The following is a 24,525-nucleotide window of genomic DNA, read 5'->3' as shown; positions in this document are numbered from 1 at the left end:
TCGGTCAGCAGGTTTCATTTCTCAATCAGGGGAAGGGGAGCAATACAAACAGTAGTGTGCTCTTCCCTAAGAGTGAGGCTTAATATGCTTTCTTGCTACTTGAGAAAGTCTTGGTCCTATAAAGTCATTTTGATATGCAGATACAGCCCCTTATAATGCAAATATTCCCCTCAAACCTTCAGATACACAAACCAAATAAATTATCAAGTGATATTGGAAGGGGTGGTTTCTCATGGCACTTTTTGGCTCTTGGTTTTGTTTTCCTCTACTGCTGAGTTTTTAGTAAGTATGCACTAATCTTTCCTTCAGTGTCATTTTAGCTGAATTACTGGGATTTATCTTCTCTTTGTTTCCTTTATAATGGGATTCTACTTCAGCTACATGCCAACAGACAAAAAATAGGGGATGAAACTGAAACTTCAGGTGACGTTGTTTTTTTCTTTCACAATTTTGCTGTTAAAGCTTTCCTGAGCAGCAAGGTTTTGTCCTTAGCAAAAGTGCTGTGAATTAGGTCATTTATATTCTTGTTTGTCTTCATTGAGTCTGATTTAGAATTGCACCAACCTTAGATAATAGGGATTTAATTAGTTGGAAGAAGATACTGTTTTATTGACCTGTAAATGATACTGAGGAGATGCAGTGTGTCGGGCTTAGGGGATCAGCTGAAATATGAATATTACAGATGACCCAAATTACCATTTCTCCTCCAGGTGACGGTGGATATGCCAAAGATGCGAAGCTGAAAGCACCTTCTTCTCTAGCAGTCTCCCCAGACGACACGCTGTACGTAGCAGACCTGGGCAACGTTCGCATCCGAGCCGTCAGCCGAAACAAGGCTCACCTCAGTGACACCAACATGTATGAGATTGCCTCGCCAGCAGACCAGGAGCTCTACCAGTTCACCATCAACGGCACCCACCTGCACACGCTCAACCTCATCACCAGGGACTACATCTACAACTTCAGCTACAGCGGCGACGGGGACGTGGGCACCATCACCAGCAGCAACGGGAACTCGGTCCACATCCGCAGGGACACGAGCGGGCTGCCCCTCTGGGTCGTGGTCCCGGGGGGCCAGGTGTACTGGCTGACAATAAGCAGCAACGGGGTTCTGAAAAGGGTTTATGCCCAAGGCTACAACCTGGCTCTGATGACGTACCCTGGAAACACGGGGCTTTTGGCCACCAAGAGCGATGAGAATGGGTGGACAACTGTGTATGAGTAAGTCCGTGACATTGAATGCTTGCTGTAAGGAACCCTATTTTAAATGAATATTGACATTTCTTTAGTCAATTCTAGTAATTTAAAAGACACCCTGCTACTAACACTCCATCAGAAGGGACAAGTAGTGCTGTTGCACAAGCTTTTAAAATGAAACACTAACATTTACAACTTACAACGTACAAGCTCCATACGTAGTGCCCAGTAAGTGTAGCAGAAGCTGCCTGAAATGATACTTCATTTGTGAATCTGTTTCTATAAATCAAAATAGGATTGCTGGGTTTTTTGTAACTGAAGAAGTAGAGGCAAGTTGTGATACGAGTCAGGAATTTGCAGAATTCCTGAGGAAGGCAAGGAGAAAATTAGCATATTCATCAGGGAAGGGAGCATTGCAAAGGAAATTGAGGATCTCGGTGGAAGGAATATTCAAAGACAAGAGTGAACCTGTCTATCAGCAGGGGAGGAGGATATAGCAAAAGGATATGTCATAGCAAAAGGCAAGTAGGAACGGCCTCATAAGAAAGACCTTCAGGAGTCCTTTGACAGGACTTCTAAAGAGCAAGACAAGACAGTTGGAGGTGCAGTCAGAACATCCCAATCTGGTCCCAGAGAGAGAACAACCCAAGAAAAAAATTCATTTTTTATTTATAAAGAGGTGTGATGTATCAGGATATCTCATTATTTCCAGTTAAGTGTCATAATGCCTGTTTGAGAACGTGACAAGTGGTAGATGGAAATCCTATGCTAACATTGCAGTGGTAGTTCAGAGTCTTCAAGGAGGATAATAATGCCAGCTTTCTGTGGAGCATAGGAGTTCTTAGTCAACAACTAAAATGAAAATCCATCCAGGTGAGGTACAAACAGAAAACACATCGAGGAGAACTAAGTTACTGCATAGGTCACCTGAAGAGGTAGTTGAGTCACCAGCATTACAGGTTCTTGGAGTTAAGTTTTCTTAAAATGGAAGTAGGATAAAAGCAGAATAACTGCTGCCTAGTGCGTGGGATTTTTTATTCAATGGGATGTTTTTCCATCCTGCCCTTGATTATTCTGCCAAAGACTAAATTTTTAGGGTGGACGTGAGTATATAAACAATCAGAGAAGGCTATTTTTGACAATATGTGGGAAAACAAAACCACAGAGGGCCTTCTTGGTTCAGTTCCCGTTATCAGGTGTCTATTGATACACATTGAAATGATCTTGCAACAAGGCAAAGCTCACTGGTGTCCTGGTGCTGCTTAAACACTGATCTGAGTATAACCTTTCTTAAGCAGAACTAACTTAAAATATAAGCTTCTTGATAATAATTTGAGCACTGAGGTGATCCATTCAAATCCCTGCTTGAGGATGACATCAATCCAGAGCATGGACCAATGACATTTTCAAAGAGCTTCTGCAGTAGCTCCAGGCCATGCCTGTTAGTTCTTTAAACGCTGAGCACCAGGCATTGTTGCAGGGCTTTGACTGTTAGAGCAGGTTATTTTTAGTCATGTGCTTCTCAGTCTCAGTGTTCTTACTCTGTCCTGCCGGTGCTGAGTGTAAAGCATTCCACACAACTGCTGCTTGTTCCCCTTGTCTTCTGGCAAAGTTGTTTTTTCAAGCATGAATCATGCCTAGTAAGATCCTTTAAAGGACATCACCTGCTTGCAAGTGCATCCTATTGTGTGTATAGTAGATTTCTTCACAAAGAAATACCTGTGCCATGGAAGGATTGAGATGATGCACAGAATTAACACAAAGAAATCTTGCTGAATGCAACAGCTTTTCATACTTTCACAGGTTTAACTGCAGGCTAAGTAACACTGTCCTCACTGATGCTTCAAGTTGTCCAGGCCTGACCACACACTTCTGCCAGTCTAGATCATCAGAAATTAACATGATTACAGTTATTAGCATTACAGAAACAATAGCAAAACTAATTGGTGAAGTCATATCATTAATATTTATGTTCAGTCCAATATTTTAAGTGGTTTTCATAGTACATTACAAATTCCTGAACAACTAATACACAGAATGTCACCCAGTCTGATGCAGTGGGAAGGGCAGTTGACCATAACCAGGGCTGTGATGAGTAGATGTCCTTTCAGGAGATGCTGCTCACCTTCTGCCATAAACAGGTCATGGGACACGATGGTCCTTAGTTATCCTTTAACCAGATGTTATTTTCCAGACAGGACACATTCTGAACTGACACCAATTTCAGTTTGAGAATTAGATTTTTTTGAAGGGTTTACTTATATGAGAATTGCTTCTGAGTCCTATATGAACACGGTGTCAGATCTAAGAGAATTACCATATGATAACCTTCAAATTGCTTGGAATTATCTTCTCTGTTTAAGCTAGATCTACATTCACATCCAAAAGTTCAACCCATGGCACTGTCAAGCTGAAATAGGGATGAGTTTGTTTAACAACACGTATCACACGTATTTGGGAATATGAGTGAAGATAATGAACTGTTCAGAACATCTACCTGTATGTCAGATTCACTCACAGAGGGAAATTACTAAGAGGTAGAAAACCACCTACAAAAGTACTTGTCATCCATCTCCTCTAATCTGATGGAATGAAAGTACTGAAGGAGCTCTTGCATAAAATTATAGCTGATGTACAATTTTCAGCCATCTAGATTTTTTTAATATTGTGTCATTAAAGCCATAAGAGGGGAGGGGGAGCACTGGGCCTCTATTAAATCAAGGACAAGAAAACACCTGCAAGAAACAACTCTCTCTGAAAAAATTAATTAGACTGCTTTCCCTTTGAAATGATATAACTCTTAACTGCTACACATAGAAATGCAAATGGATTGTGAAGCTATATCCCCAAGTGTGTATTTCAGATATTGGTGAGCACTTCCTCATGTGCGTACTGAAATCAATGCAATTATGTGCATGATTAAATGGTCACTGACATGATTAACAGTGGCATAACTGGGCCCCAAATTAACATTAAGAAATATGTCTTGACTTTGCCCCTATTAGTATGGGCAAGACATTGCTCTGCAGGAACTGAGTCCTAGTGTGCTACTATTCATCATGTGAAAGGTGGCAGAACCTGTCTTCAGAGGGTTGGGTTACTTGGAGTAATCTGCAATTAAAAAAACCCAACCTTTTAGATGGTCACGATGTGGAATCATTACTGAGACACTAATCTGCATGTTCTCCTCAAAGTCGGTGGGACCATATAGATGAGTCCATTGGCTTGTGCTCTGGTCTTAGTACAGTTCAGTGCTGTGTCTGCCCAGCCATCCAGTGGCAGTTTATCCCATTCTCAGCTACACTGGGACTTTGGTATCTCACCATCAGCACTGTCAGCAGCACAACTGGGTCCTCAGCCAAAGATGGATCCCCAGTGTTGTACACAACTACATTACAATAAACTGGCTGCATTTACTCCAAAAAAATTCCTGCTTTGGGGATTTTCCCATGGCATGGTAGTAAATCCAAATAATCTGGCAAACATTTTTTTTTGTTCAAGCAGTAAATGAAACGTACCTGCCTGATGCTCATGGAGTTTTCTAATGATGAAAAGTAATGATCTGAGCTAATTTTAATCACTGGGTGTGGCACTCAGTCAATTTGCACGGAACCAGCGTAAGGGTAGAGTGTGAAAAAGTCACATGATGTAGATTAGGGGAGTAGGAGGTGAGGGACTGAGATTACGTTGTATTTAGCTTTTGATTCATTTATTTGGCAAACAACCCGCAAGGTGGTCACTAGTTCATTCTCCAGTGTTCCATTTGGAAAGAACATCTGCTCTACTTTTCTTTTTTTATACTGGGGGAAGATAAAAAAAAAATTCTGATTTTTTTTTTCTGTAATACTTCTTGTGACATATAGATTTTGTCCAACTAATTAGTGGGAAATAAAGTTCCTAAGGAAGTTTTGCCAACACATTGAAGTGAAGGACATAGCTTCTGTTGATGAGAATTGGAAGACTTCCACTGGAGTCAGTGGAGCCTTGGCAGTTGACAGAGTAGCTGAGGATATGTTTTGTCAATGAGAGGAGATAGGAAAACTTAATTATTATGCTTTCCTACCTGCACATATACATTTCTACTTTATGAGCATTAGTTAGTTTTACCTATGCAAATACACCTGCAGTATCAGTGAGATGTTTTAGATGAATAAAACTAAATTAGCATCAATAAGTTTTTAGGATGGGAAGCATTATTATGAAACAATATCAAGCACCAAGTAAAGTTCTGCATTGGTTTCCATGCAAACCATCAGAAAGAACAAAGCTGTAGAACTGCAAAGGCCTGTTAGAAACACTGCTCCAGAGCTTCTGCATTCCTTACTGACTTTTCCATAACATGGCCCAATTCACAAAAAGTACCTTAAACCAAAAGAGTTTCTTCAGCACTGATGAAATTTAGGTGATCTGAAATGTGGTGCTCTAGATTCTGGTGCTGTTACTTGTGATGAGAAGTTTCTGCTGATTTGAGTAGGCCCGTGGGAAACGTAACACAAGAGTGAAAACCATGTGGGCAACTTAATGGCTGCAAGTTTCAATCTAATTTTATTGCTATTGTTACGCTTTAGGTCCCTGTTTTAAATTCACCATTCATATTATGTACTTCACACCTCAGCAACAAAAGGCAGTTTTTAAGCATTGCAGAATCTAAGAATTGGGTTTATTTAAACTTAGGGGTTAGAAAACGCCTTTTTGGGGGTGGTTTTTTTGCCTGAACACGGAGTGACCTCCAGTGGCCGCCCTTCCAAATCACATCCCTGACCATCTGCACAGCACTGAAACCTCTGGCAGAAGCTGAGCCATGGAGGTAGCAGCTCGTGCTGTTCTCAGCTGCATTTCATCCAGCATGACTGAAAAAGAGTCTAGACAAGAATTTGGATTAAGAGATGAACGCATTTGGAGTGAATAAATGGACCGATTCCTGCTTTTTTACCTATTGCACAGTACTGGCAGTGCTTCTTTCTTTCTTTTTTTTTTTCCTCTTTTAGGACTATCTAGAAGACAACAGTGATGTATTTTCATGGCTCTTTAACACCATCTCTTGCAGGTATGACTCCGATGGCCACCTGACCAACGCGACCTTCCCAACTGGGGAGGTCAGCAGCTTCCACAGCGACCTTGAAAAACTCACACGAGTGGAACTTGATACTTCAAACAGGGAGAATGTGATCACAGCCACAAACTTCTCAGCTACCTCTACAATATATATGTTAAAGCAAGGTAATTAAAGCATGTCTGTTATTTCTTCCCTGCTCATTACATTTCGAACACTAGATGTTATTGCATTCTTAACTATTTGCCAAAACCAGACATTAGAACTGGTTCATTTGTTTCTTCCTTGCTTCAGAGCTGATAGCTACTTACAGGTCTCCTGGGGTATCAGTGTGAAAAAAAAACTAGTGTATTCTTTTCCTCTTAGAAGAGTTCAGTGGATAGGTTATTGAAATCTCTGATGTCTCTGGGCTTTACGTGCTGCTTTCTGCTTCAGAATCTGATAGACTTTGACTGACCTATAACACACTGAGCTTTGGCATTCTGAGAAGTACTGCCCAGAAGAGTTGACATGTTCCCCTGACATCTCAGCACTGATATGCCTTCTTTGGCCAATGCTGTGATTTTTTCTAGTAGTGCTGTGTCCTAGTGATGGTGCTTGTAGGAGAGAGGAAAGCATGGCCCACCTCTGCTGGTGACTGCCTTGGTATGAGATTTTTAACTCAGCTCCTGCAAACACCACAGTATTACCCTGCCAACATCATGCTTCTTGAGAATAATTCAATGGAAGTTCCTCAGTGTCTTCCTCCAAATTTTGCAGGTTCATCACCAAAGTTCTGGATTTATATAGTTTGATTGATCTGGGGTTTTTTCTCCTCATTGATTTTTTTTGTTGTTAGTGGGTTGTTCAGGCTTTGAGAGAGCAGATGTTGGGAAATAGCTCTCTGATTTCCTTCCAGGTCTGCTCTGGAGAAGCTCTGTAACTCTGAGCAAGTCACAGAACTTTCTTCCTCTCACATTTATCTATAAGAAAGAAATAGGAAGAGCTCACCTCAGAGGACACTCACTAACTCCTCTTCATTACCACATTGCAGAGACAGTGCTGAATGAGTGGAAATAATTAAATTATATTGTTATATCTCCTTTTAGGCTTTGTCCAAGTGACCCCATCTGCTCTCTGCATCATCTACTGACTGCCTGATTGTATGTCTGTCCTTAAATCTGAAACTTTTCAAAGTTGATATGTTACCAAGAATTCTGTCTCAGGAAGGTGCTAGCATGCTATGGGCAGTGCCAGAAACAAACAGCTGTACTTAGTATTATACCTATTGTGATGATGACTTCATATAATTAGCATATTTCCATATCTCTGCAAAACTAGTGGGGTCTCTTCCACCAAGCCTCAGGCTCGTGACTGATCATCACTGTGCCTCTACCCCAGGGTCCTGCTGATGATGAGGAAGAGGAGGAGATTGTAGAGAAGGGACAGAATGGGAGACTGATCATCATCCTAGGCATTCTGAAAACAGCTGTCATGCTTGACTTCAGACACTCATTGCAGTCCTTCAAGCAGTACACTATCCTCTTAACAGATCCCAGCGTGCTAAAATCATCAGAATGTCAGTGGTCAAAACCCAGCCTGTGGATTTACATACTTTTAAGCTGAAAGTTCCTGCTGCAGGAAATCTTTACAGTGGAAATCATCAGGCCAAATGTAATAGGAAGATCTTTAGGCATGGGAAGGCCGGGAGGTCACAGGCTGCAAAAATCACACTGTAGCTGGTGTATGTTCAGCTGTCTGTAACTCAGGGACAAGCAAAGCCCTATGGCACCTACCGTTTGCTTTGTAAACCTGGAGATCTGAACTCTTCTCTGTTCCCTGTTTTTGATTGTTGTTTTTTGACAGATAACACGCAGAACATCTACCGGGTCAGCCCAGATGGGTCTCTGAGAGTCACCTTTGCCAGTGGAATGGAAATTACGCTTAACACGGAGCCTCATATTCTGGCAGGGGTTGTCAGTCCCACTTTAGGGAAGTGCAACATTTCCCTTCCCGGAGAGCACAACTCGAATCTCATTGAATGGAGGCAGAGGAGGGAGCAGACCAAAGGCAATATCTCCACGTTTGAGAGAAGGCTAAGGGTAAGGCTTCCTCTTGTGTAAAGTGCAGTGTTCCCTTTTAAGCCAAAATCATGTTAAAATGTTCTACTTTGTAAGAAGAGCAATGCAAAGTTTGTATCAATGGTGGACCCCAGCCATGAATTTCAAAACCAAACTCCTCCGACACTGGCAGGGACATTTGATCTCTGTTTGATTTTGGTTGTGAGACTTGACCTCAAGACATAATTACATTTTTTCTTCCTCTTCTTTTTCAACTAAGAACTTAATTATGGCTTTGGAAGAAGCTGTGAGCAAAGGACGATCCGTAGTTACTCTGGCACAGCAGCAGAGTTGGAGCCACGTTCTGCCTCTCTCAGATCTCTCAACCTTCTTCCTTCTGGGGGAAATGATAGGTGCCAGACTCTGCCTAGGGCAGAGGGTCTCGCTGGGCACACCTTGGGTGTCCTGGCCAGTGCTTCCTGCAAGGCAGAGCCATGTGGATCCTCCTCGTGTATCCAGGCTGTCTGTTGTGCCCTCTACCACACACCTCACACCCCCTCCTCCCTCTGCCTGGGTTACACTATGGCTCTAATAAAGAATTACTTCAACATTGCATCCACGGTTTATTTTTATCTGTGAGGAGAACTCACAGATTACAATGACAGATGGTCAACATTCAGCATTTAATTAGGTAACACTAAGGCTCAGAGAGATTGCTACCTTGCAGAACAGGTTTTTTGCAAAACCGGTTCTGTTTTTCACATGAATACCCCTTAAAATGCCTGTACTAGTAGTACAACTGGGGATTCTGGCCTTAAAAACACTGCATTTTTAACTACAACCTGTCTGGATAGGTATTATCTCTGAAGGTACATCTGTTAGCTCTGAAAATATAGAGATGGTTATTAAAATCTCTGGATTGTCTTTTGCTTATGAGGCTCTATATATCTTTTTTAAGTCTATCATCTGTTTGGTTTTCAACTGCACTGATCAATCACAGTCAGAAGCCTTGGATGATCTGGCTAGACTGGCTACTGCCAGTGTGAAACACCCATTCGAAAGGACATCTTTCAGATTTTTTCAGATTTCACAGTTACTTTATTAGGATCCTGCAAGTGGGGAAAAGCTTAGTTTAGTTTTTCTTGCCCATCTTCTGACTGCTTACTCTCCAGCCTGGTGGAGTCGTCATAGCCCTGACTAGAAAGGCAGCAGAACTTCTTACAGTGGCAAATGTGTGTTAAGAAGGCAGGATCCAAACTACGGTCTCCGTGGCTGACATTGCCTAATTAATTGATTTCTATGTGATTTGGTGCTTAAATGATCTTCTGAATTGTAAACAGACAGGATGCAGTCAGTGATCTTTTCTGCTTCCCAGGGCCAAGTCGTTCATGACAGTTCTGTTTAATATAACTCCTTCATCCTGTACAGTTTTCCTCTTGTGCAGTTTGTGGTTTCTATTGTTAAAACTGATTCCAGGTTCTTTTAACTCATCTTTGCTTCCTGATGCATGATCCTTAACGTTGCCTGGCAAAAAAAAAACAAAAGGGAGGAAATTTGCAAATTTGTCAGGGTTAAATGGATTCTGGGTAGAGGCATAAAATATGCATTGAAATACTGCAGCATTGAAGCCATCCAGAGTAGTGGATTGACTTGTCTCTGGATCAGCCTGTTGGTGCATAGAACTATGCATGTACTCCTCCTCCTCCTCCTTCACCTTCATCCAGTGAGAGGATAGAAGGTGAAGTGTAAGAATTATTTTAATGTGCTGCTGCCTTATATTCTCTGTCCTTCCAAAAGTATTTGCTAGCATCACAGCAATGGACCCTTGCATTGTTAGTTCTGTAAATTGTGTCTTTTTATACCTACCAAAGATCCGTGGGCTTGTCCCTTGTGGATTGTCCCTGGATACTGAGAAGGACAGCTCTGCTCAAAACTGTATTAGTGTTTTCCCTTCCCTTGACTGTACTGAGCTCCAGGACCATCTGTCTGAGGACTGTCAGGGCAAGGCTGGAGAGAACCTGGTGGCACAGCACGTGAAATTAGGATGTGATAGTGGAAAGGAGGAGGAATGTTCTGCACAGAGGACACACCATGGAAATAGACACAAGAGAAAGGGACAAATGGACTATGGAGGCTGTTACTGCCAGTAATAAGAACTTTGGAGGAGAGGTGAAATATGTGGGTCCTGCAGCTCAGCTCTAGCACTGAGAGGTTTGCATGGGATGCTGATGGAGTGGGGAGGAGGTGGAGGTGGAAGGAGCTGGAACAGTGCTGCAGGCAAGGAAGGCAGAGGAGCAGCAGAACTTAGCCAGACACAGTTCTCTCTCCATGGTGATTAAAGGAGATATGCAGGACAGCAGGAGCAAAAATACCATCATAGAGTGTGTTTGAAGCAGTATGCCAGAAAATGAAAGGGATTTAGGGCTTCCTTGTTGACACGTGAGTACTGCTGGGCAAAAAAAAAAAAAATGTAGCATCATTAGAAGCCCTCATGCTGGATGAGATTCTGATGAGACCTTCTGAAAACTTCTAGGGAGTTCTATTTTAAACAGAAAGTTTTTAAACACTTAATATGCCATGACTGGCACAAGAGGAAGTGTGTTAGAAAGCTTGCAATGTAGGACAGAAAGAACTATGCTGAACTTTGAAAATACACGTAATGAAGAGCTCTGGGGATTGGACCAGTTCTCAATGGAAATGAACAGACTTGCAGGAGCTCTCAGTTAAAGAAAGAAAACATCACAATGGGAGAGTTTTCTGAGGGGAAAAAAAAAAAAAAAGCCTAGAAATGAGGTTTAAAAATGTTACTTAGAGATCAGTCCTGATACCATCATTGAAACAAACGGCTTTGGCTGCTAAGAGGTATAAATGAGAAGGCAGGTAGCTGGGGAGGAGATAAAGGATGACCTACTTGAAGAGAAGAAAGCTTTTTCTTCCCTGCCTGGTTCTAATATTTTTAATTCTTAATTGCAATTAGCAACCATCTTGCGAGCATGTCACTCTACTACTGTTATTTCCAGCTTTGGAAAGAGGCCACTGTTAGCACGTTCAGAGTAATGCTGGAAACATTGGGGTTTAAAAAGTGGGATTTTGTGCATGGTGTGAATTCCCTGCTCTAGAAATAGAGCAGAAGTGAGTAAGTCAGCTGAAATGCTAGAAAAGGCATCTAACTTTCTCTCAGTATCTAAATCAATGTGAGAAACAGGAATTAATCACAGGTTTCCTTTAAGTGCAGAACTTCCAGCCCCAGCTCTTTCTAGAAGTATATAAAACAGTCTGTAGGCATGTATGCATTTTGTATTAATAATAAATCTATGTACAATCAGGCATTTTAACATCAATCTTAATCTAGCAAGGCTTCTTTTTTATCAATTGAACTGCTACTTTAATTGACTTCTAAAAATGAAGCAAAGGCTGTTGTTAAAACCAACAAGCATGATGCATAGTAATACACTGATTAGAATGCAGCTCTGTTCCCTCCTGGCTTCTGCATAACTTAGAGGAACTTGGCATTGGAGGCAGTCCAGGTTTTAGAACTGAATATCTACAAAATTGAAAATTGAATGCTTGGCCAGTCTTACTTATTTTGCTGCCTGTTTTTTTTTTTTTTTTTTTTTAATAACAGAAGAGGAACTCATTTGCTGGCCTCAATTCAAAAGTCCTGTGGATACCAGCTTTGACAGCTATGTTTATTATTGCATTTACCAAATCATCTCCCTTTATTTGCCCGTCTTACAGCAAGTGCTAATGATGGGACCAAATCCTCTGCCAGCCTGTGTCAGTTTACGTTGACTCAAATCAAAACACAAACAAGGAAATAATACAATTGTCTCGTCTGATTTACACATCCTGGGCAGCTGAGGCTTGAGATTGAAAGTCAAGAGAAGTGCACATTTATGTGCTGATTTACATGGCAAAATTTTAGCAGTACAAATAATGAAAGTAGAGTCAATGGATGTTTAAAAATATATAATAAATATACATTTTTTATGCACTATTAACTTTGTTATTGAAGTCATCTGAATTTTCATCCCTATTTTCATCAGCTGAAATGCTGACCTGACGTTGCTTTCAGAAATCAGTTTTCCCTGGCTTGTGGGAGAACAGATGAGCTCCAGCTTCTCACAGGAGCTCTTTACTACCTTGTATGTACGTTGGAATAGTCACCTTTGAGAAGCCGGTGGGATCTGAAGTCAGCTTTCCAGTGACAGCATTGCAATGAGGCGTGCTACCCATGCATCATCCTGTCTTGCCTTGAGAAGGGTGTTAAATTTAACTTAAATCTAACGTAATAAAATAAACAAATGAGTCATAAAATGTGGAATATAAGGCATCACCCAAACTTTATTTTAACTCTAAGCTTTCAAATACTGCTGCTCTCCGCTTCGCTGCTAATTCTACCTCCATTTGGTTTTCATTCTTATTTATTGTATTGTCCCTGAAATTTAGATTGCAAGCAATTTTCTTTCTCCTAACTGCATTCTTCAATAATAATAACAATAGCAATAAGAACATTAAACATGTACATAGACAGTAAGTGAATATGAGTCAGGGTATATCCCCTGCTTGCTTTTCAGTTATTTTACCACCAAGAGGGTTTGTTTTCAGAAATTGCAAGAAGTTTGCAGAGAAATGTATTATAATAAACTTAATCCATCAGACTGTATACCAGCAAATATAGCTGAACTGAGCATCACGTTTTACTTGGACTCCTTAACTATCATTAGAGCATAAATTGTAATAGTTACAGCAGTCTACAGGGGTGTATGGGTATTTTACAGCTATTGTAAATGAACACTATTAAAGTTAGACATATGTGTATATAAAACCCCAGGAATGGTAGTTGAGGAAAGAACACCTGCTTCTTCTATATTTTCAAATTATTTTGTACCTAAAAACAGAAAGGGGAAAGGGAAAAAAAAAATGCTCTTTCTAATCACTGCCACCATATGATCCCAGCTTGAATTATTAAACAGGTATTTTAACGATTCACTTTACAGCTCTAGCTCCAGGTCTCAGCGAGGAGCGAGCCCTGTGCTGTGCTCTGTGCTAACACCTGCACTGACATCATCTCTGCTGTAAGGAATTTATTAATTGGCATAGATTAACACAAGTGATTAGATCAAATGCGGTAGATTAATACAAACTCATCAAGCATCGATCGGACGAAGACAAGGCAATGAACAATGACTTATGGTTCCCTCAATTATATCCCTGGTTTAAATGGAGTTTAATGATGATTGCCCAGTGATTGAATGATGGAAGGAGGTAGGTGATGAAAGCACTGGGTAAATAAGTTTTCTCCTCGTGAGTCTTGCTCAGCTTTGAAGATGATTTCAAACTGAGAGCTGGGCTGCCCCTCTGCATTTTCCTGTTGGACCATAGACATTAAAGAGACTGTAGCAAAGTCACTCTGATTTGAAAACACAGGGAATTACCAGAAGTTGCAGGTAATGCAAAGTATAATAGCACTGAGTGCAAGCAGCATTTTGTTTCTTGGTCCTCCTGTTACTCATCTGAATATTTTTCTATTTTCTTGTCTTTAATAAGGGCTAAACTGTCCCTCATAATATTCAACCATTGCAGCTATTGATTAGAGCTGACCCAGAAATGCTGGCAGGTGTCATTCACAGGCACTGCTTTCTTACCTTACCATATCTTTGTGCTCAGGCCCACAACAGAAACCTGCTCTCCATTGATTTCGATCATGTCACAAGAACAGGAAAGATTTATGATGACCATCGAAAATTCACCCTGCGGATCATGTACGACCAGACGGGACGCCCAGTTTTGTGGTCGCCCATCAGCAAGTACAATGAGGTCAATATCACCTATTCACACTCTGGATTAGTCACCTATATCCAGAGAGGAACCTGGACGGAGAAGATGGAGTATGATCCAAGTGGGAATATAATTTCCAGAACATGGGCAGATGGTAAAATATGGAGTTACACGTATTTAGAAAAGGTAAATCATTTAAAAAGTGAATTGGTGTACCAAGGCAAAAATATTTGGTTTGGTATAGATGTTATACTGGGAACTATGTTATAATGCTATCTCTTGCAAGAATACTTAAGACTTTCTAAGCAGAAAATGTGTACAATTGCATAACTAGATAAAATTGTCCCTGGTCATGCTCAGCCTTACGTGTCACCAGTTCAAACCTGCCATACTTTAATTCCAAAGAAAGTTTTTAGCACATCAAATTTGTTTAATTCATAAGTTGAAATGACTTCTTCATCTTAGTCCAAGTTCAAGTGAACAAAGGACACTCTCACTGCTGAAAAACATGTTGCCACTCCCTATAACCTAGTCAAAATGTAACAGTCACTGAAAAGGAGCTGTTTCCTCCCTACAAAAGCAGTTCTTTTAAGCCAAAATGAGTGAGTACAGGCTTCCACCTCTTCACTGGGGTTGAACCTGTGAGGAGAAAGTTTACTTCAGTACTTAGGAGTGCAATTTGGAGATGGAAAATATTAATATTAAATGAGCTAGTGCTCCGCTTTTGTAGTGACTTTGTGTCTCAAATGCCCAAGTATTGTAATTCTCATTCATGTCTATAGGTAATGGTCACAAGATAGGGAAATAGGTGTTGTACAGAGTGAAACCAGTGTCTCATTCATCTGCAGGAGCATCTCAAGAAGCATCTTGCCTCTCAAAACTGAAAATCCAATCTATCTTTTTAAAGCTTTCAGAAGCTAGTGTGAAATTGTATTTAAACAGCTGCTGTTCAAATATTTTAAAAAAAAAATACCAAAATCTTGGGCTATCCAATATACCCTGAGCTTGCAGAACATTTTCTCTGAACCTGATAATGACAGGGAAAGGCTGGGAGGGGGCAGGTGAGGTAAAACTGATAGGGGGTATTACACACAGGAGATCCAGACGCTTTGAAGTTATTTACATATCTAAAAGTTCCAGATGTGTACATTTAAGATAAACATTGCTGTACTTATTTTGGATATATTTGAGTCTGATCCTCAAAAAACCTAACCGTAACCCAGGGAGGGAAAAAAAAAAAAACACAACTATTTAAACTGGAGAATGCATGAAAATGTGATTCCTCCCTTGCCTGCGTGCAGTATGGTTCTTGCACATGTTAACAAGATTGGCAGACCTTAGAAGCTTCAGAAGTTTGGTTCAGATAAATTTGTCAGGGCTTCTTTTGTCTGTATGCTCTTCTGCAGGTTTCCAGCAAACAGGCATTTAGTACAGCTTTCAAAAATTTGGGCAATGTGGTTTTCAGAGGAGTCTTTTATTTTTCCTTTGGACCATAACTTTGGAAAGATGTGTGCTTCTTATCTTTCCAAACCACTTTGTCTGTTCTTAGTTTATGATGAGCCTATAAATAAAGTCATATAACTTAAAGCTGCTGTTCTAGAATTCTGCACAAGTGGCCAAATCCTGATCTTGTGGAAGCAAATGGCAAAAGCTTACTGGTGCAGGTAGTGGCAGACTTGGGTTATGCTGTAACTTGTTACAATTCTTGGAAGCTATACACACTGTGGACATAATCCCCTAGCTATTTAATGTGCTTTCATCACTGTTTGTTCCTTGTGCCAAAGAAAGATAGATTCACTTTCAAAATTAGACATTGAAATATCATTTTCTGGCTCCATTAAAGTCAATAACTCATTGTGTTAATTCTGTAATGATTGCTAAAAGTTGTCTGAAACCTCGTAAGATTCAATGATTCCTTTTATCAAAAAATCAATTACAGCATTTGCTTCCAATTCACAGTTATTTTGTCCTTAATTTTTTAGCACTTGATGCGTTCATTGTATATCTTCAACAATCTCTACCTCTTCTAGTGCTCGGAGCTTACTTCCCAAATCCTGCTGTTTTACACCAGACAAACCAGCTGAGGAGCTGCCTGTGTATGTTGGACAGAAATGACATCTAGTGGTGATGCTCGGCATCACTGCGTGTTCCCAGCAGAGCTCTGAGGAATTGCCACTGGCTGTCCCGACACACCACACCACATCCATCCTTACGTGGTTGACCAGGCTCTGCTTGCTTTTATAAAATGACACCGTTTGGGATATTTTATGAGCTACCCTCTGAAATCCTCTAAAACAATTAGAACTCAATTTGTGCAAAGAGTAGTTGAAAAATCTATTGTAATGTTATTAGGATGAGTTGGAAATGAATTTTTTTTTCCTCTTTATGGTATCCTCTAATAGGCTAGAGAGGATACTAAGTCTCCAACCTTTGTACTGTCTATCTTTTTACTATCCTGGACAAAAGTGGAGAAGCCACAAAGCGTTGTAAAAATGGCACACGGGGGCTCTGGAGTTATATTGGAGATGTTTCTGATCTTGTTATTCATACTCTGTCAACGACAGACAACTTAAAAACAGGCTCGGGAGCAGTATAGAGAGAGAAGCGTCACATCAGTGCTGGCAGAGAGTTCAGCCAGTGCTTTACTGCAGGCTGGGGACTGTTGGCTGAAGGTGAAAAGCAAATAAACAGTGTGTGTGTGTGTGTGAGAGATGCCGGGCAGACCAGCAATAAGAGGATCAGTGTAGGGCTCTGCTGCCACCGGCTGGCAGAGGGTCACTTGTGGGTGGCATATGCTGGTGCTGCCTGGCTGGAGTGCAGGTGACAGATGCCTTTCACCAAGGGCAGGAAGAAATACACCTTGGGAGGGCGGGGGGCCCTGGGCCTGGAGAGGATGGCCAAGGCTCAGCCTGTCTATCTTTGGGCCTTTGAATAAACACTTGGTTATTTGTCAGAGCCAAGTGGCTCGGGGCCAGTGTTACTTAACACATTGCAGGGCTGAGCTCTCAGTGTTTCCTTCCCAGAGTAGGTTTTTGAGCTTAGAAGGAAAAAAAAAAAAAAAAGCCTTTTCCTCTGATTTCTTTCCCCAGTGCTCTATGAAAAAGCAATCCCACTACTTCTCATAAGGCTTGGTTTGCATTACCTGTCAATCATGCAGAAACCTCCTAAATCTGCTGATGTTCCTGGTAGGTTTGGGCCATGAGCTAGGAGCTGTGCAGTGTGACAAGGATGTGCAGTGCTCTGGTCCAGCCAAGCCACTTACTGGAGCTGGGGGAAGGCTACAAAGTTCCCCCGTACGTTTTTGCTCTGTGTTTTCATTATACTTGTTTCAGCAGTGGCTTGTACTTTGCGACTTTGCACATGACTGGTAAAAAGCTTTACAGAACCCAAACTTTAAGTTTGCACAGAAAAATATCTGCCACGATTGCACATTCATCTGCCAAACAAACAAAACAGATTTTCATTGGCCCCAATTAGCCAACGTAGGGCAATTATCAAGTACCTGTGTAGAAATTATATTCTTTGTAAACATTAAAATCCAGAAATAGAAATAGTCACACCCAAGAACCTGCAGACTATTTTCATCCATCTGCAAGCGTGGAGACACTGTGGCCTCTGGGACAATACACTCTTAACAGAAGACATACAGAAAAAGGGGTAGGTAGGTGCTAGAGATACATGGAGTGCCAATAAAAGCTGAACGCTTTGTACATTGAAAGTTTCCCCTTTCCACCTCCCCTAGAAACATCTGCTGGTGCAGATGCTCTGCCTGTGTGTGAGGAGAAGGTTCCCTCTGTTTTCGCTTCCTGGGAGGATGACCTGAATATTTCAAAGCAACACAGCCACTCAGCATGAGGCTGAAATGCTACTGAGAGCCACATCTGCCTTCCAGTTTGGAGGTCCTTACCTCTAGACTTATTATTGCTCTCGTTGTGTTTTGCCCCACCTTGCTGGCCAGGCCTGGAGCTGAAAGCTTGGCTTGGCGCCGTACAGCCGTTAGGAGCCACCTCCACGGGCGGGCGGTTGTCTCAGCCTCTCCTCGGCCCGCGGGCAGTGCTGGGTGCGGGGCTGCTTGCTCGGGCACTCACGCTGCCGTTGCTCTTTGTTTGCAGTCCGTCATGCTGCTGCTGCACAGCCAGCGCCGCTACATCTTTGAGTACGACCAGTCGGGCTACCTGCTGTCGGTGACCATGCCCAGCATGGTGCGCCACGCCCTGCAGACCATGCTCTCCGTGGGCTACCACCGCAACATCTACACCCCGCCCGACAGCGGCGCCGCCTTCATCCAGGACCTCAGCAGGGACGGGCGGCTCCTGCAAACCCTCTACCCCGGCACGGGGCGCAGGGTCCTCTACAAGTACACCAGGCAGTCCCGGCTCTCCGAGATCCTCTACGACACCACTCAGGTCACCTTCACCTACGAGGAGTCTTCTGGGGTTATTAAAACAATCCACTTAATGCACGATGGGTTCATCTGCACCATCAGATACAGGCAAACAGGTTTGTGTGACTTTGCTAAACTTTCCTGGGCCCTGATCCTGCGCTTACCTGGCAGGAAATTCCATTATTTTTATGCCCACAAGTTCTTATAGTTTATGTTGCAACAGAGAAATATGCGTGCGTATCTCGGTGTCCATAGGCATATATAGCTATCCCATTTGAAATACAGTGTTCTTTTTATGGCTTGCTATGGAATAGCTCTTACAGTGTTTGATTGTTTTTATTCCACACTGTGTGGATATTTGCTAAATACTAAATCAAGTTGGTTTATTGTTTGTATTTTCAAGTTTCGCTGTTTATAACATAAATTCGGAAGGACTGTTTATATGAGGGCACAAATCACCCTGTAAAATAAATTTAGTTTAGGATTATCCTGTAAGTAAATAGAAATCATAATTATGAATAAAATAGCATTCATTTAAACAAATGTTAATAAAATATAAATATTTTGCAGAGCAAGCATTAATAAAGGTTTGTAAGAGAATAATCTCACAAGTTCTTAGCTAATGGTGTTTACTGAGACAGTCAAGTCACAGCTCAGGGCTGTTTGAGTTCACTTGTCTGTGCTAGATCTGTAGGGTCAGTAGACTGCGGATATAATGAATTATTTTTCCTGCTTGTCCTCTTTCCCCTGTTTGTTTTGGCCAGGTCCGCTCATTGGTCGCCAGATCTTCAGGTTCAGTGAGGAAGGGCTCGTAAATGCCAGGTTTGACTACAGCTATAACAACTTCCGTGTGACGAGCATGCAGGCCATGATAAACGAGACACCTCTGCCCATAGATCTCTACCGCTACGTCGACGTCTCCGGCAGGACCGAACAGTTTGGAAAGTTCAGTGTGATTAATTACGATTTAAACCAAGTGATAACCACCACGGTGATGAAGCACACCAAAATTTTCAGCGCCAACGGTCAGGTGATTGAAGTACAGTACGAAATTCTCAAGTCGATCGCTTACTGGATGACCATCCAGTATGACAACATGGGGCGTATGGTGATCTGTGATATACGTGTAGGTGTCGATGCCAATATAACAAGATACTTTTATGAGTATGATGCTGATGGTCAGCTTCAGACTGTGTCTGTGAATGATAAAACCCAGTGGCGCTACAGCTATGACCTCAACGGGAACATCAACTTGCTGAGCCACGGGAACAGTGCTCGCCTCACCCCTCTGAGGTACGATCTGAGAGATCGCATTACCAGACTGGGGGAAATTCAGTATAAAATGGATGAAGATGGTTTTCTCAGGCAGAGAGGCAATGAGATCTTTGAGTACAACTCTAACGGTCTGCTGAACAAAGCCTACAACAAAGTGTCTGGCTGGACTGTGCAATACTGTTATGATGGCCTTGGAAGACGAGTTGCAAGCAAATCAAGCCTCGGACAACACTTACAGTTCTTCTACGCTGATCTCTCCAACCCAATAAGAGTTACTCACTTGTACAATCATACCAGCTCGGAAATAACATCCCTGTATTATGATCTGCAAGGTCATCTCATCGCAATGGAATTAAGCAGTGGAGAAGAATATTATGTCGCTTGTGATAACACTGGAACACCTCTAGCTGTATTTAGCAGCCGGGGCCAAGTCATAAAAGAAATTTTGTACACCCCGTATGGGGAGATCTACCAAGACACTAATCCAGATTTTCAGGTTATCATTGGTTTCCATGGAGGGCTCTATGATTCTCTTACTAAATTAGTGCATCTGGGTCAGCGGGACTATGACGTCATTGCTGGTCGGTGGACGACACCGAATCATCATATATGGAAACACCTGAATGCTGTCCCACAACCATTTAATCTCTACTCATTTGAAAATAATTACCCTGTTGGCAGAATCCAAGATGTTGCTAAGTATACAACAGGTAAAAGTAACACATTTCTCATGAAAATACAACTTTCTGTCAAATTCTGGTATGGATTCAAGACTCCAGAAACCTTTTGCATGCATCTAAAGTTACTTTTTGACTCTAATCTTATATGTATCAAAGCCATTTTTTTAATAGATTACATCTTACTGAGCTTGATCTGTTTTCTATTGCCTTTCTGGTAGCCAAGGAAATAATTAATTGTTGTTTTCTGCTGCTTTCCTAAGTGCTAAAATTAGGGGAAGAATAGAGGCAGCTTAATTTGAATTTTTTCCATTATAAACAGATAGATTGTAAACTATTGATTTGAGTATAGCTATGCTTTGTAATCATGTAATTTGTTTGCTACAATAAATGCTGTAACCAGTACTGAAAACATAAATTGATGTGAAATCACTAGTTCTGCATAGCTGGGATTTCTGCAGACTACACTCACTTTTTCTAGGATTTATGTGCCCTTATTGCCAGCACCCTTTTTTTTGTTTTGTAGACATTGGAAGTTGGCTAGAGCTGTTTGGCTTCCAGTTGCACAACGTACTACCTGGATTCCCAAAACCAGAGATAGAAGCTTTGGGGACAACATACGAACTTCTACAGCTTCAAACAAAAACCCAAGAGTGGGATCCTGGAAAGGTTGGCAAAAACTCTTTTCAGCTACTTCCAACACTAAATGAAGGAGTTTTATTAGAAAATACTGAACACCAAAGAAGTAACGTGACTGTATCTTTCAACACAATAGGCAAGGCATACAGTCTAACAGTTCTAGAAACTTGGATGTTGTCAATTATGTACTGGCACCAGAGCAGAGGAAAGTTTTAAGGAGAAGCTTTTAGCAACACAGCTGTTGAGAGACAAACTATCCAAATTTCAGGAGCAGGATAGGCAAAAGGATAAAAGCGGTTGTGTGACAATTTAAATAGCTACCAAAAGTTTTGTGGAATTAAAAAATTAAATCAACAGATTTTCATCTTTGTTAGCAAATATGCCACAAAGAGACACAAACTCATGGAGGGTGTGAACAGCTTTACAAGTCTGTATCTTTGCATAATTGTTGCAGGAAAACAGAAATGTTGCTGTAGGTTGGTAAGGAGGGTGTCTCTAAAACTCAGCCCTGCTCCAGGGCTTACGTTCAGTAAAGAAGAGCCATGCAGCAGCTATCAGGGTCTAGCAATCAGTGTAACTGCAACAAGACCAATTACCAATATTCTTGAACAGAGCTTCATGGTTTCCATTTGACCATATGAGCACCTGTTAACAAAGAAATATGGTTTTGCCAAGGTGAGAGAGAAAAGATGCCTTTCTCTAACATAGTTGGAAGTATAAAATGTTGTGAGTTCACATTCATATCATTTAACACACTTTTTTTTCTATGCACAAACGACTGCACAAATTGCAGGGGGCTGGAGGGTCAGAGCTCATTCCAGCTGTGGCAGCATGTCCATGTAAAATTGTCACTGAGTTATTAAGGAAGCTATTACAAAGGCACAGAAAAAGTGTAATGGTATGCAGAGTCTTAAAATACAAAGAGGTGGTTGGGGTGGGGGAGGGTTTTATCCTCAATGGGAGGCAAGATCTACAGATCTTGAGTAGTTGCTGTTCCTTGAGTACTTGAGTGGTTCCTGTTGTTCCAGTGTCTTGAGACTTTCACAGCCTGCTTTCCTTAAAGAACAGGCTATAAAAACTGTTGCTACTATTTTACAGAGAACTTAACTAGGGGCATAGAGACTAAGCATGGAATCATGTTATATACGGAAGCTTATACCCAGGTTCTGTAGAGGTGCACAATGTTTTCCACACAAGCTGAAGATCCATTCTGAGCAATTAAGAGATCAGTAGTGCCTGTGAGACACTATAATGAACAGCAGTGCCTCTCCTGCAAACTTTGTCGGTGTTTTCTTTTCCAGACCATCCTTGGTATTCAGTGTGAGCTCCAAAAGCAACTCCGAAACTTCATATCCTTGGACCAGCTTCCTATGACACCCCGGTACAGCGACGGCAAGTGCTACGAGGGGGTGAAGCAGCCCAGATTTGCAGCTGTTCCTTCCGTGTTTGGCAAAGGCATCAAGTTTGCCATCAAGGACGGTCTGGTGACCGCTGACATTATAGGTGTGGCCAACGAGGACAGCCGGCGCATCGCCGCCGTCCTCAACAACGCCCACTACCTGGAGAACCTCCATTTCACCATAGAGGGCCGAGACACCCACTACTTCATCAAGCTGGGCTCTCTGGAGGAGGACTTGGCGCTGATGGGCAGCACGGGAGGCCGGCGCATCCTGGAGAACGGCGTCAACGTGACGGTGTCGCAGATGACCTCGGTGGTCGGCGGGAGGACTAGACGCTTCGCCGACATCCAGCTCCAGCACGGCGCCCTCTGCTTCAACGTGCGCTACGGCACCACCGTGGAAGAGGAGAAGAACCACGTCCTGGAGGTCGCCAGGCAGCGGGCCGTGGCCCAGGCCTGGACTAGGGAGCAGCGGCGGCTGCAGGAAGGGGAAGAAGGCATCAGGGCGTGGACGGACGGAGAGAAACAGCAGCTTCTAAGCACTGGGCGGGTACAAGGCTACGATGGATATTTTGTTTTGTCTGTGGAGCAGTATCTCGAACTTTCTGACAGTGCCAATAATATTCACTTTATGAGACAGAGTGAAATAGGCAGAAGGTAACAAAGAAAACCTCTGCCTTCGCGTCACCAAAGACTGCCTGTTTTTAAACGTAAAATGGTTTATTGTATTGGTTTTTCTAGATCAGAACTCTGTATATATAAATATAGAGGAAAAAAAAAAAAACATATCCAACTGCCTTTAAATGTGACAGAAGATGGTATTTTACTATTGTTCGTTTGACTCTTTGAGAGATGACAGTGACGATTTTTAGTTCTCGTGTGGCAGTATTCAAAAACGTCAGAAGCAGCTTCAGAGCTGAGCAGTGACCCGGGCGAGGTGCCCGGGGTGGCCCCGCACGTCCCCGCGGGCTGCTCTGCTGCCTCCTCAAGAAACACAACTTTTTGTTGTTGTTGTTGATTTAAAAATTCACCAATTATTTAATAGGTTGCAGAGCCTGACTCTGCGACCCGTATTTACCGGGTGTTTTTTATCCCAGTGAGATCTCCCAAAAGTTCAAGGGATTGCGTAGAGAAACCAGACTGTGTATGGAAACTTTGTCGTTGCTCACCAACCCCGCACGTGCCATTCTCACAGCTATGATCTAAGGGGTTTTCTAACCTGGGGAACCCAACTTGTGTTGGATACAGGAGGTGGAAGGCTGCCCCACGTGGCCTTTAGCTTTGGCCAGCTGTAGCCACCTCTCGGCCACTCAGTGATGGGCGCCACGTCGCATCTGCGTTTGCACGTGGGGGCCTCTCTCCCAAATTTCCTATACCTGCACTGGGCCTGTGCAGGAGGCCAGCAGCTGAGAGGGCCTCATGGTGCAGCAACAAGCTGTGCAGGATCAGTCCTGTCCCTAGTCATTGGGCCAGGGCTCATCTTCTCCCAGGTCATTTGGAAACTGCAGTGTTGTTGGGTTTAGGCATCGCCTTCCTTTCATCTCAAATTAATAATCCTGCTGTATTACTCTCTTTTTTATTTGGAGTCTGGAGAAGATTGGTGGGTTGGGAGTTGATGAACCTAAGTGTGGACAGTAAATATGTTGATAAACGTAGAACATTTTGGGGATGACTCTTCACTTTTCAGCTCAATATCCAGAGCACATAGAAAAACATTATATTGCATGGACAGAAGTTTTTATTTCCCAAGGTATCATGCGCTGCTGGCACTGTTATTTCATAGCAGAGTAGGTGATCCTTCTTTCAGCTTGCCATTTTTAAAAGACCTGGTTACGGGGAGGTGGGGAGGGCACACAGGGCGGGGGGTGAGGGTAAGCAGATCTCCTTTCCTGACTTTCAGAGGGAGCTAGAAGTCTTGTTATAGAGCCTGGGTATCCGTAACAGTGATGTTATTGCACATTTCTTTCCAAACAGACATGGTAAATAGATTGAAACAATTTCTGCTCATATTTACCAGAGCCAACAAAGTGCTTTCTTTGTCTTTCTTCCTTTCTTCCCAGTTTTCTTTTTTTCCCCTTGTT

At 42.2% G+C, this 24,525-nt stretch overlaps 1 protein-coding gene across 1 annotated transcript in view; it reads left to right on the top strand.

Annotated features, from left to right (window-relative positions):
• The window catches only part of TENM1 (teneurin transmembrane protein 1), a gene marked incomplete at its 5' end in the record, with an annotated part of 137,927 nt that extends 114,621 nt beyond the window's left edge, over positions 1 to 23,306 (top strand). Inside the window, 8 exons of the mRNA XM_008939684.1 lie at positions 711 to 1,221; positions 6,245 to 6,417; positions 8,096 to 8,331; positions 13,960 to 14,256; positions 18,183 to 18,570; positions 19,219 to 20,439; positions 20,933 to 21,075; positions 22,347 to 23,306. Coding sequence (XP_008937932.1) covers positions 711 to 1,221; positions 6,245 to 6,417; positions 8,096 to 8,331; positions 13,960 to 14,256; positions 18,183 to 18,570; positions 19,219 to 20,439; positions 20,933 to 21,075; positions 22,347 to 23,105 — 3,728 coding nt within the window. The remainder of the gene's footprint in view (positions 1 to 710; positions 1,222 to 6,244; positions 6,418 to 8,095; positions 8,332 to 13,959; positions 14,257 to 18,182; positions 18,571 to 19,218; positions 20,440 to 20,932; positions 21,076 to 22,346) is intronic.
• Positions 23,307 to 24,525: the final 1,219 nt, after the last annotated feature.

Source organism: Merops nubicus, unplaced genomic scaffold (assembly GCF_000691845.1).
Source record: "Merops nubicus isolate BGI_N331 unplaced genomic scaffold, ASM69184v1 scaffold21864, whole genome shotgun sequence".
NCBI lineage: Eukaryota > Metazoa > Chordata > Aves > Coraciiformes > Meropidae > Merops > Merops nubicus.
This window is presented reverse-complemented; position numbering and strand designations above follow the sequence as displayed.